The sequence below is a fragment of the Haliotis rufescens genome, unplaced genomic scaffold, assembly GCF_023055435.1.
Source record: "Haliotis rufescens isolate VD_foot unplaced genomic scaffold, xgHalRufe1.0.p SCAF_15, whole genome shotgun sequence".
Taxonomy (NCBI): Eukaryota; Metazoa; Mollusca; class Gastropoda; order Lepetellida; family Haliotidae; genus Haliotis; species Haliotis rufescens.
Genome location: NW_025963835.1, coordinates 35,215,168 through 35,228,933, shown reverse-complemented (window position 1 = coordinate 35,228,933; position 13,766 = coordinate 35,215,168). Strand labels below are relative to the sequence as shown.

The 13,766-nt window shown below is 41.7% G+C and overlaps 1 protein-coding gene across 3 annotated transcripts in view; it reads left to right on the top strand.

Moving 5' to 3' along the window:
- Window positions 1-13,766, top strand: part of LOC124151887 — a 64,836-nt gene that overhangs the window by 7,657 nt on the left and 43,413 nt on the right. For all 3 annotated transcript variants that reach the window (XM_048396504.1, XM_048396503.1, XM_048396502.1), the window contains exons 5-16: window positions 1,385-1,431; window positions 2,270-2,448; window positions 3,559-3,675; window positions 4,350-4,425; window positions 4,815-4,900; window positions 6,295-6,354; window positions 6,692-6,792; window positions 7,200-7,339; window positions 7,862-8,057; window positions 10,061-10,153; window positions 10,902-11,025; window positions 12,588-12,664. In XM_048396504.1, the coding sequence (XP_048252461.1) occupies window positions 1,385-1,431; window positions 2,270-2,448; window positions 3,559-3,675; window positions 4,350-4,425; window positions 4,815-4,900; window positions 6,295-6,354; window positions 6,692-6,792; window positions 7,200-7,339; window positions 7,862-8,057; window positions 10,061-10,153; window positions 10,902-11,025; window positions 12,588-12,664 (1,296 nt within the window). The remainder of the gene's footprint in view (window positions 1-1,384; window positions 1,432-2,269; window positions 2,449-3,558; window positions 3,676-4,349; window positions 4,426-4,814; window positions 4,901-6,294; window positions 6,355-6,691; window positions 6,793-7,199; window positions 7,340-7,861; window positions 8,058-10,060; window positions 10,154-10,901; window positions 11,026-12,587; window positions 12,665-13,766) is intronic.

The following is a 13,766-nucleotide window of genomic DNA, read 5'->3' as shown; positions in this document are numbered from 1 at the left end:
TATACAGCATACATACAGCATACATACATCATACATACATCATACATACATCATACATACATCAAATATACAGCATACATACATCATACATACAGCATACATACAGCATACATACAGCATACATACATCAAATATACAGCATACATACAGCATACATACAGCATACATACAGCATACATACAGCATACATACATCATACATACATCATACATACAGCATACATACATCATACATACATCAAGTATACAGCATACATACAGCAAGTATACAGCATACATATAGCATACATATAGCATACATACATCATACATACATCAAATATACAGCATACATACAGCAAGTATACAGCATACATATAGCATACATACATCATACATACATCATACATACATCAAATATACAGCATACATACAGCAAGTATACAGCATACATATAGCATACATATAGCATACATACATCATACATACAGCATACATACAGCATACATACAGCATACATACAGCATACATACATCATACATACATCAAATATACAGCATACATACAGCAAGTATACAGCATACATATAGCATACATACAGCATACATACAGCATACATACAGCATACATACAGCATACATATAGCATACATACATCATACATACATCAAGTATACAGCATACATACAGCATACATACAGCATACATACAGCATACATACAGCATACATACATCATACATACAGCATACATACAGCATACATACATCATACATACATCATACATACAGCATACAAACAGCATACATACATCAAATATACAGCATACATACATCAAATATACAGCATACATACAGCAAATATACAGCATACATACAGCATACATACAGCATACATACAGCATACATACAGCATACATACAGCAAATTGACAGGATCAAAACACATTTCGTTACCGCTATATCTGTTAGTTTGCTTTAAGCGTGTTCGTTATAAACGTAGTTTACTGTATCTTTTTGATGCTAATGATAATGAACTGAAACAAACTACCTAGAAGATATCTAACATTGTTATCAGTGGTTGTCATGGTTATTACAGTGACTTTGATCTTCTTTGCAGTAATCTGAGTCTGTGATTAATATTGTCACATCTTTCATAATTTCTCCACATTTGTTTATGTTCTTGGCCTACCCTTGCTCTGTCAAATAACTTGTTCTCCAATCATTGATGTGAACACTGTGAGACAAGCTCCTACCTGGCACTTGTTTATATTTGGTCTGACGCGTCAACGTCATTCGGAATCTATATCATGTTTATATTTGGTCTGACGCGTCAACGTCATTTGGAATCTATATCATGTTTTTTCTTTAAAAATAATTTTTAAATGTTTGTTTAATTTACATGTTTCAGATTTTACAGAGATTCACACAGTCCTGAAAAAATTGAATACGTTTTGGGTGAGTGAATAATAATCACAATCACAATAGAAGTCCTCCATGGCACGGGAACAATGCTCAGTCATTACTCCATCGAGATCTGACAGGTTCTCAGCATGTCGTCGAGGGAACCCTGGGTAGACACTGTTCATGGTCATCGCATATATTCTTGAGTGGTCGTGTTTACATGTTTAGTTTTTGTTGCTGAATGATCACTTTCCATGTACCCCAGCAATGATCAACTTTCAGTGTCCCATTTTACATTATGGAAAATAGTATCATTTAGTGATGTAAGAAAGTTACGCAATAAATTGCAAAGAACAATGAAGAATGAAGCGTGGTTTATTATATGATAAAACATGACATCATTTCTGGATATTCGAACATGCGCTCGCAAGTAATTTTTGAGAGGGAAGTGTCTATTGAGTGCATAGTCATAGATGCAGCTAGGCTAAGCAGATAAACACAGTTGCGGAATGATCGCTTACAAATGCGGGAGAGACAGGACAATCAGTACGAGACATGACAATCAGTACAGATAACTGACATGAAAATTGTGAGAATATGTTGGAAAGACCAGGTTTCATCCCCTGTTCAAGATTTCAGCCATTCATGTGATCGGTACGTTTACTTACACATAAACATACTCTTCTTTGATGTATGCATCAATCAGATTTTTTAATTCAAGGAAAATGTTTTTGAAACTCTCTCCATGATAAGGGCAGAAGTGATGTGTAACCATGGTAACAGTGCACAATCTATTTGAAGTTGAGTAGATTCAATGATTTGTATGAACAAGACTACAGGAACCGATGATGATGAATGCTGATATCCCATCATGCAACTGTTCCTTTCCCAGGCACACCCCTCCAGGAGACCCCGGTGCTGAATCTGTACACGCCGAAGGACAACGAGATAGTGTGGGGTCTGTCCAGTGTGCTGCGGACGGTCAACCCCACAGCCCTACAGCGGTACCGGTGGCTGACGGAGAACATCACGCCCAACCCAGACGACCTGTATCAGTCGGAAGAGTACTCGGTGCGTAGAATACACAGAAATGAACTGCCCTGCACTCCTTTCCTTCGTTAAGTTAATGCCTCATCACTAGGGCTGGCTAAAAGATTGATAATCAGAATTATTGTCGATGAGAAGAAATCGATGCCATCGATAATATCTTGCGTAAACAATTTTGATAAAATAAACTTTAAAGTTACCAAAGCAGACTTGTTTTTGTCCACTGCTGAAGATGGAATGCATAGCCAGCATCACTCACGACCTAGTACAACAAGCAGCTGTTGCCATGGTTAGGTCCCTGGACTGTGATGGTCACCACACAACAAGCAGCTGTCGCCATAGGTTAGGTCCCTGGACTGTGATGGTCACCACACAACAAGCAGCTGTCGCCATAGGTTAGGTCCCTGGACTGTGATGGTCACCACACAACATGCAACTGTCGCCATAGGTTAGGTCCCTGGACTGTGATGGTCACCACACAACATGCAACTGTCGCCATAGGTTAGGTCCCTGGACTGTGATGGTCACCACACAACATGCAACTGTCACCAAAGGTTAGGTCCCTGGACTGTGATGGTCACCACACAACATGCAACTGTCGCCATAGGTTAGGTCCCTGGACTGTGATGGTCACCACACAACATGCAACTGTCACCATAGGTTAGGTCCCTGGACTGTGATGGTCACCACACAACATGCAACTGTCGCCATAGGTTAGGTCCCTGGACTGTGATGGTCACCACACAACATGCAACTGTCACCATAGGTTAGGTCCCTGGACTGTGATGGTCACCACACAACATGCAACTGTCGCCATAGGTTAGGTCCCTGGACTGTGATGGTCACCACACAACAGGTTAAATGTTTATCACAGAGTCGCCGTCTTAAAAAAACACACAAAGCATTGTGTATTGCTATGATCATGTTTGTGTAAATGTTGCTCTCTGTTATTTTGACTGAGTAAAAATCTGGGAAAGGAAAGACACTAGAAATTGCTATACATATTGTAAGTTATATATATAAGTGTTGGGATATGTATATTGATATAGACACACAGACACACTAACACACACTTACAATAACTGGATTTCTCCTGTGCCACTGACTGATGTGGGATGCTGACGTTGTTGACAGACCCAGGTGATGATTGCCTTGGTGGGGCCGACCATCTTCCACGGCACGTTCTACGCCCAGTCTCACCTCGTCCAGATACGCCTGGAGTACCTGGTGGCCGGATCAGAGGCGACGGAGGTCAGACATGATGATGGGGAGGATGTTGATGATGGGGAGTGATTGATGGAGACTGAGAGTGATATTGTGATTGTAATGGTGGTGATTGTGTTGTTGATTGATGGTGATGATGATCATGACGATGAGGTTGTTTGTAGTTGATAGTGATGACAGTGCTGCTGTGTTGCTCTTATCTCCCTTCGTAAGAAAATGTTTTGTGGTGATGAACGTATGTGTTTGGGAAAACTGCGATGTTTCGATGTAAATGAAGAGGAATCAGGGTGTTCACGGAGTCCACGATGGATGTGTGTTTGTGTAACTATATATGTTGTGTGATGTTTCGATGTAAATGAAGAGGAACCATGGTGTTCACGGAGTCTACGATGGATGTGTGTTTGTGTAACTATATATGTTGTGTGATGTAGGATGGCTCCTGTCTTTGACATGTATCAGAATAACCCCTTGAACTTTAAATTTTTCGATTGCACGTGCAATGCATCCCTAGCGGGGTACTGCTATAATATTGATGATATATGTATGGTAGGGTTGACAGTGCTGCTGATGCTGCTCTGATGATGATCTGATGATGATGATGATGTTGATGATGATGATGTTGATGATGATGATGTTGATGATGATGATGATGATGATGATGATGATGATGACGTTGATGCCTGATTTAACTCTTGTTTCAGGGAGTTTCAATCTTTGTGAACTGTTTAATGAAGGACATTGATGCTATGTACAACCACCCATACCACAAACTTCTGGGTAAGTAAGGGAGATAATTCCAACCACCACAAACTTTGTAACTGAGAGCTGTAATACTGCTGATCAAGAGCTGTACTGCTGCTGATCAAGAGCTGTACTGCTGCCGATCAAGAGTTGTACTACTGCCGATCAAGAGCTGTACTACTGCTGATCAAGAGCTGTAATACTGCTGATCAAGAGCTGTACTATTGCTGACCAAGAGCTGTAATACTGCTGATCAAGAGCTGTACTGCTGCCGATCAAGAGCTGTACTATTGCCGACCAAGAGCTGTATTGTGTGTTTATGAGCTGCATCTACTGGTATCGTGTCTAATGAGCTGCAGCTACCAGTATTGTGTCTGATGAGTTGCATCTACCAGTATTGTGTTTATGAACTGCATCTGTTGTAGGGGTCAACATACCCATCCTGGTGGATGAAGACAAGAATGAGTGGATCCAGGAATTCTGGGACCCTTCTCGAGTTCAGGAGGAGAAGGTAGGGGGATATTTGTTTCGTGCTGTGTTCACGGGCGTGCTGTTTTAACGGGTGTGCTGTGTTAACGGGTGTGCTGTGTTGACGGGTGTGCTGTGTTGACGGGTGTGCTGTGTTGACAGGTGTGCTGTGTTGACAGGTGTGCTGTGTTGACTGGTGTGCTGTGTTGACAGGTGTGCTGTGTTGACTGGTGTGCTGTGTTGACGGGCGTGCTGTGTTGACTGGTGTGCTGTGTTGACTGGTGTGCTGTGTTGACTGGTGTGCTGTGTTGACTGGCGTGCTGTGTTGACTGGTGTGCTGTGTTGACGGGTGTGCTGTGTTGACGGGTGTGCTGTGTTGACGGGCGTGCTGTTTTAACGGGTGTGCTGTGTTAACGGGTGTGCTGTGTTGACGGGTGTGCTGTGTTGACGGGTGTGCTGTGTTGACAGGTGTGCTGTGTTGACAGGTGTGCTGTGTTGACTGGTGTGCTGTGTTGACAGGTGTGCTGTGTTGACTGGTGTGCTGTGTTGACGGGCGTGCTGTGTTGACTGGTGTGCTGTGTTGACTGGTGTGCTGTGTTGACTGGTGTGCTGTGTTGACTGGCGTGCTGTGTTGACTGGTGTGCTGTGTTGACTGGTGTGCTGTGTTGACGGGTGTGCTGTGTTGACGGGTGTGCTGTGTTGACTGGTGTGCTGTGTTGACTGGCGTGCTGTGTTGACTGGTGTGCTGTGTTGACTGGTGTGCTGTGTTGACTGGTCTGACATGAACAAACAACATCTGTAGTGTAGCAACACTTTGATGTTGTTGGCAACAGTGAAACACGAGACTGCTCCACTTCTAATCTGAGAGGCTTTCAATGTGTTTTGAGGCAGGGCCACGTCATACCAAAAGGCGTTAAAATATGTTACTTGTTGTTACCCTGTCTGGCGTTCAGCATTAAGGGACTTAAACAAAGACGGGTCTGCTAGGAGTCAGTATACTGTGTCTGAGTGGGGTATTCATGTTAAACTGTCGCATGGTATCTCAGTGAGCTTGCACTATAAATCAGCATCAGTCCGGACTATTACAAGCGCATGCGTGCACACGCACACGCACACACAAACACGTCGCATTATGAGTGGAATAATCTTGGACGCAATGTTAAACCCAATTTCACCTCACCTCACCTCACCGCACCTCACCTCATCGCTTCGCACCTCACCTCACCTCACCTCACCTCACCGCACCTCAACTCACCGCACCTCACCGCACCGCACCTCACTGCAACTCAACTCTTCCTACCAGACTACAAATGAAACATTACTTGCATTTATTTATCAAACAAACTTGAGGTACCAGTAAGAAATTCTTGTTGTGTTGAAGTAGACAAGGTTCTCTCTAGACATGACGGCTGATGGTTATTTCGTTTCCCTTCACAGGCAGAATTTCTCCAGAATTTGAGCGATGCAGTCATTGGGAACAAGTTGATATACGTAGAGGTAGGAACACCAGGAGATAGACATGTATCAGTGAGTGAGTGAGTGAGTGAGTGAGTCAACCCCCATGACAATGAGGGAATATTTCTAAAAGTGGCTAAAAAATCATCGTCACTATTTCAGGTCAGGGACACTATGATAAAATACAGTTGTGACATAAAGGATTCTTTCTCTCTGAGTTATTCTTCTATGGAACTTTATCAACTATGATCCATTTGAGGTGATTTCAATAAAAGGAATGTATTCTCAAATAGAGGAATATAGCCCCTGAATTGATCTGCAGTCTCAGTGTTTTGTATTTTGTATTTTGTGTGCACTACATGGTGAGCTGTGGTTGCAGTGTGTGCTCAAGTTGGACCCCGGCATGTCGACCTACGTGCGGGGACAGAAGCAGTATGGCCTGAACTTCATCGAGGTTGTGGATGAGATTCGGGAAGAAGGGTAAGATGGCTTGTGTTGATTCTGTGAATGCAGGGCTTGGGCAATACTCCACGATTCCTGGCCGCATCATACCAAAAGACATTAAAAGATGGTACTTGTTGTTACCCTGCCTGGCACGCGTCATTAAGGGGCTAAAAAATAGGACTGGTCAGCTCAGAGTCGGTATACTGTGTCTGAGTGAGGTATTCATGTTAAACTGTGGCATGGTATCTCAGTTTGCTAGCATTAACCCCGTTTCACCTTCGCCTGATCTGGTGTGTTGCACAGTTAGAAATTTAACTCACTGGAATTTGAATAATATGTTAGAAAACAAAACAAGCTTCAAATAGTGTTTTGGTGTCTCCCACAGTGATATTACTTAAAGTCATGCAAAACAAACAAAACATATTATCATATTGTGATTGCAGCCTCATGTGTTTCTCGGAGTTCCCGATGGCGTCTCTACATGAGGGCGTGTTTCTGAATCAGAGTCAGGCCGAGGCCTACATCACCATCTTCTCTCCACAGTTGGACAGCGTCGACATCCAGAATACTAAAATACAGTCAGGTGGGCCTACATCGTCTCCACACATCTGCAGCAATATTCCTCGAAAAAACTGAGTGAAGCACAGAGCTACAGATCAGCAGCGTATTTGCCTGAAATACACCCTCAAAATATTCAAAACCCAATTACTTTCACTTAACTTGTGTACAGAAACGCATGCATTAAATAAAAAACTCAACTGTATAAAACCAGCATGTGTAAATACCCAATGAAGCTTTTTCAGCATGCGTACAATGGAGCTAATTTCCGAAACACAATTACGAGCTAATTTACTTTCCGAGTCAATATTTAGAACAGTTATCATGGTTATGTACATCTAAAACATTATTTCCTTTTTTTTTAAATCTTAAAATGTTCACTCTTTTGTGAATAGATGAGTGAAAAAATATTGGTTAACCCATGAAAAATGTTATAACCTAATTAAAATAGAAACCCTAGAGTAAAAACTCAATTGCTCAAAAAGTTATCTGGAACTCTGGAAGCAACAAACAAACAACAAAAAACAATGTCACTTATTCCTTTCAGCTCGACCTGGGTCAAAGGTCACTCGACGCACGGGCCAAGCGACAACCCAGCTGGAGACTGACCGACAGAGTATTCACATACACGTCCATGGGCGACTGGAGCATTTCCGACCTCGGAAAATACGCATCGATGGATTCCGGCTTGGAGAAGATCCTGGATTTGGACCTTTTGCCTGGCAGATTGTTACTCCCTTCAAGTACGTGCTGCCTGCACTGATACTCAGGATGAGGATGGGTTTTGAACTGTTGTGATTTTTTAAGTGAATATTTATATATTTATCCTATCTCACACTATTTATTTCTCCCTTCTTACCTGGTGTGGAAATGTGTTAGAACAAAGTTTCCTGCTTAAAATAACACCTCACCTCAACACATTCCATTCATCACCATGGTCACGCACCACTGCAATCCTTGTGTCCCGACCCTGTGCGATCTGATCACCTGACAGACCCTGCACTCACACTCTCTGTCTTGTCTCCTGGTGGATAGGACATTCATTCAACAGAGAATACATTTTGTTTTTGTTTTTCGGAGAGAAGTTTTCTGTCTCCTACCATTTACAAACCGTTGAAGCTGTATACTATGACACGAGTCAATAGATCCCTTTCTGCAAGGACTGTAGTGGGCGATATTCGCCACATGACCCCCATTCTGTATGTTGGGACTGTCGCAGAATGTTTGTTTCTGATAAGAGATAAAGAACGGTCTGCAGTGTCGTCAACTTTCGGCTGATCCAAGCTTCACAGCCTCCTCAGAGATTTGGAGCATGGTTCTTCATTCATCTAGAAACCAAAGTCTGTCCACGTGATGGTTATCTTTAGTCACTTAAAGTCATCCCTCAATGTTCCGAATGCGGGACTGTACAGTCGACTGGAGACAGCCTACTTATCTCTGTGAGTAGTGTTCTCTTCGCACCTTGATTGGATAATCCTTGGCCATCAGCGAAGCGTCGCCTCTCCTCCCACTGAAGATCGCTGCACCCTACAGTTCTCTGATAACATAGCTGCACCCCTCCAGCCATCAGAAGACAACAAGCAGACTGACTAGCAATGCAGTTCTTTCCAAGGGTTCTCTGCTGTCTTGAGTATTGTTGGATCGTCATTGGATCATCTGGATTCCACACAGCATAACGTCTCAATGGAGCGATGGTCATAGTAGGGGATCTTCATCACCCTCAGGATCGTCCGTTGCTGCCCCTCTGTGGATCAAGAAGTGGATGGATCACCTAGACAGCTCGACAATCAAAGGATGGACATATTGACACATCAAGGGATCAACATTCAGCTCGAATCACTCACAGCATCATCACTTTCCAGAAACCTATGATTGTGGGTTCGAATCCCGGTTCGCCCCGATTATGTTTCTAGGTTTGTCAGCACCATACCCGTGTTCGGTGAGTTTCACCGAAGTGGTAAACGTCTGAGACCTGCATCACTTCAGGCTTTCCTTCCACATTACCCTGACATGCTGTGTTGTAACTGGAATACTGTTAAAAGCGGCGTTAAACCCAACTCACTCACTCACTCTTTTAGTGTACATGGCTTGTCTTAGTACATCACGCTCATTCCACATAATAAAAGGGTGAAATGCATGGTGTGAGATGGGATAAATATATAAATATTCAATTTTTTTTATAAATATAAAATTTTCACAATGAATAAGGTCAAAGGGATATAGCCTAGCTGCAGTGATAATCATGATGTTTTTTAGATGTGTTTTTCTGCTGTTTCCTTCAAAATGTGTGTAAATTTATGAACTGCAAACAATTCGTTTTGAAGACAGTGGGTTGTTTGGGAGGCCTGAGGGTTGTGTGTTGTTGACATCACATGTTGACACATGACACAAAGTGAGCCCCAGCATGTCAGAGTAAAGTCAGATCATATGTTTACGAACATCATATGTTTTCGGACGATGTTTATGACGTTCACTCGCACTACAACGAGGGGTGTGACGTCACAGACATTGTAAATACTCAGGTGATGGCTTATTTTATTATAAAGTTGTCTTTTTAAAGTTATTGAGATATTTTAATTTTTTTCATGTGATTAGCGAGAAAACTATGAATGTTTCTTAACCGTCCAAAAACCTGTAACACAGGGCTGCTTGGTGTGAGTGGTTCCTTACAACACTGACAGGGAGGAATGTGAGACTCAGCGTAAAGTTGTCACTGGTTGATTCCCATCTCTTCTGTCCCCATCAGGGCACAGCTACAGAAGAACATCTCCCGGTACCACCCCCACGGCGAGCTGTTCGACAGTCTATACAACATCATCATCCTCGTCCTCACAGACAGGTGAGCTCCACTGTATTCCCCTCAGTGTCCTGGGGCCTGGGGCCGTCGTATTGTTGCAACTCTTGTTGTTTACTAACGGGACAGAGGGCACGGGTGGCCCAATTGTTTAAGGCACTGTGGAGTGCTGAGCAGAGTTTGGCACATCACAAATCTATGATCGTTGGTTCAAATCTCGGGTCACCCTGATTAAGTAAAGGTATGAGACTTGCATGACTTCAGGCTTATTCAGGCTTAAGCCGACTAGCCGCGATATAACTAGAATACTGTTCAAGGCGGTGTTAAACCCAACTCATGAACTCATATTAGCAGGACGGATGTCTCAACTGAGCTTCAAAATTCATTTGCAGAGTTGTGTCCCATTAGCATACCAGTATCCTATGATCGTGAGTTTGAATCCCAAATTTGCCCTGATTATGATTCTTTAGTACCATATGTTGTGTCTGTTGTACTTCCCTCCCACATTAAGGGACACACCTTGATGTAACTGAAATACTTTTCACACTCACTCACTCACTCACTCACTCACTCACTCACTCACTCATTCACCCACTCACTACTCACTCACTCACTCACTACTCACTCACTCACTCACTCCTCACTCACTCACTCACTCACTCACTCACTCACCCACTCACCCACTCACCCACTCACCCACTCACTACTAACTCACTCACTCACCCACTCACTACTCACCCACCCACCCACCCACTCACTCACTCAATCACACTGTAGGTCTCCCTCATTACAGAATATCCTATGACAAGGACCTCCTGCCAGAAGTGTACTGCATCCTGCACGGGACACCAGGCCGTCTACATCAGCTTATGGAACACAACAAGGCTGTCCGAGGCCTCATCCGAGGGTTTGCAGGTGTAAGTTGATTTGTGGCACTTTGTTTCCATCCTCTTATATCCCCATGTTTATCAACACTTACTGCAGAACATGTGTAGCACAAATGTAGCATCTTAGTAACATATGTAGCTTCTTAGTAACATATGTAGCTTCTTAGTAACATATGTAGCATCTTAGTAACATGTAGCTTCTTAGTAACATATGTAGCATCTTAGTAACATATGTAGCTTCTTAGTAACATATGTAGCTTCTTAGTAACATGTAGCTTATTAGTAACATATGTAGCATCTTAGTAACATATGTAGCATCTTAGTAACATATGTAGCTTCTTAGTAACATATGTAGCATCTTAGTAACATATGTAGCATCTTAGTAACATATGTAGCTTCTTAGTAACATGTAGCTTATTAGTAACATATGTAGCATCTTAGTAACATATGTAGCATCTTAGTAACATATGTAGCATCTTAGTAACATATGTAGCTTCTTAGTAACATGTAGCTTCTTAGTAACATATGTAGCTTCTTAGTAACATGTAGCTTATTAGTAACATATGTAGCATCTTAGTAACATATGTAGCTTCTTAGTAACATGTAGCATCTTAGTAACATATGTAGCTTCTTAGTAACATGTAGCTTATTAGTAACATATGTAGCATCTTAGTAACATATGTAGCATCTTAGTAACATATGTAGCTTCTTAGTAACATATGTAGCTTCTTAGTAACACATGTAGCATCTTAGTAACATATGTAGCATCTTAGTAACATATGTAGCTTCTTAGTAACATGTAGCTTATTAGTAACATATGTAGCATCTTAGTAACATATGTAGCATCTTAGTAATATATGTAGCTTCTTAGTAACATATGTAGCATCTTAGTAACGTATGTAGCATCTTAGTAACGTATGTAGTATCTCAGTAACATATGTAGTATCTTAGTAGCATGTAGCATCTTAGTAACATATGTAGCATCTTAGTAACATATGTAGCTTCTTAGTAACATATGTAGCATCTTAGTAACATATGTAGCTTCTTAGTTACATATGTAGCTTCTTAGTAACGTATGAAGCCTGTCTGTAGCTTCTCAGTAACAAGTGTAGCACTCATCAGATACCAGATATCTTCATGATTATCAGTATTTAGTGTAAGCACATATGTATCATCTTAGTAATGTGTGAAGCACTTACATATTTTATTTCTTTACTCTGATTGAAGTTCTGGACAACAATGATAAAATAATGACATTTTTGTCGTGTTCATTGTAATTCCTGCATTCTGTTTACTTGACTTTTTCACGTCTTATTGCATTCATTTGCAGTGGAATGTAAACAATTAAGCCACGCACACCGATGCGGACAACTTTTATTACTACGGAATGTCGGGGAATCCCAATACTACAGTCTTCAGTTTTTCGATTCATACCTCAATGAACCGAAAAAAATGCACAGTCAATCCCTAATTAATTTCAATCATTGGATTGTATAATTTACATAGAGCTGTCATATTGCTGAGTATGGCATTCAGCAGCAAAACAACAAGTCTTCATTGCATGCAAAGCCAAACTGTTTTTATTTATTCAGTCTGACAATGTTCACTTCATCCGTCTACTGTTGGCCGAGTACAAGCGGGATGTGGAGGAGATGCTGGCGAACAGTCTGTGAGTGTCCACCATATGTTGTCTTGACCAGAGCTGCCCCAGTTATCAGGACCATTGATTGTTGCATTCCAACTTTAATATACTGATCCTGGTTCGCCCCGATTATGTTTCCCCGTGCTTGTGGGTTTCACCAAAGTGGTAAACGTCTGAGACCTGCATCACCTCGGGCTTTCCTCCCACATTAAGCTGACACGCCGCGATATAACTGTAATACTGTTAAAGGCGACGCTTTTAATTACATGAACTAAGGCCAACCAAACATGTACCGATTCCAAACAAACATGTACCTTGACCGACCCAACATGTACCTTGTCCAACCCAACATGTACTTAGTCCAACCAAACATGTACTTAGTCCAACCAAACATGTACTTAATCAAACAAAACATGTATGTCTACCAACTGGTCATGTACCTTGTCCAACCAAACATGTACCGAATCTAAACAAACGTACCGAGTCAAACCAAACATGTACCGAATGTAACCAAAAGTACCTTGTCCAACCAAACATGTACCGAATCTAAACAAACGTACCGAATCTAACCAAACATGTACCTAGTCCAACCAAACATGTACTTAGTCCAAAGAAACATGTACTTAATCAAACCAAACATGTATGTCTATCAACTGGTTATGTACCTTATCCAACCCAACATGTACTTAGTCCAACAAAAGATGTACTGAGTCCAACCAAACGTACACAGTCCTATCAAACATGTACTTAATCTAACCAAACATGTACCTAGTCCAACCAAACATGTACTTAGTCCAAAGAAACATGTACTTAATCAAACCAAACATGTATGTCTATCAACTGGTTATGTACCTTATCCAACCCAACATGTACTTAGTCCAACAAAAGATGTACTGAGTCCAACCAAACGTACACAGTCCAATCAAACATGTACTTAATCTAACCAAACATGTACTTAGTCCAACCAAACATGTACTTAGTCCAAAGAAACATGTACCAAGTCCAACCAAACATGTACCGAGTCCAACCAAGCGTACCGAGTCCAACCAAATATGTACCGAATCTAACCAAACGTACTTAGTCCAAACAAACATGAACTTAGTCCAACCAAACATGAACCGATTCCAAA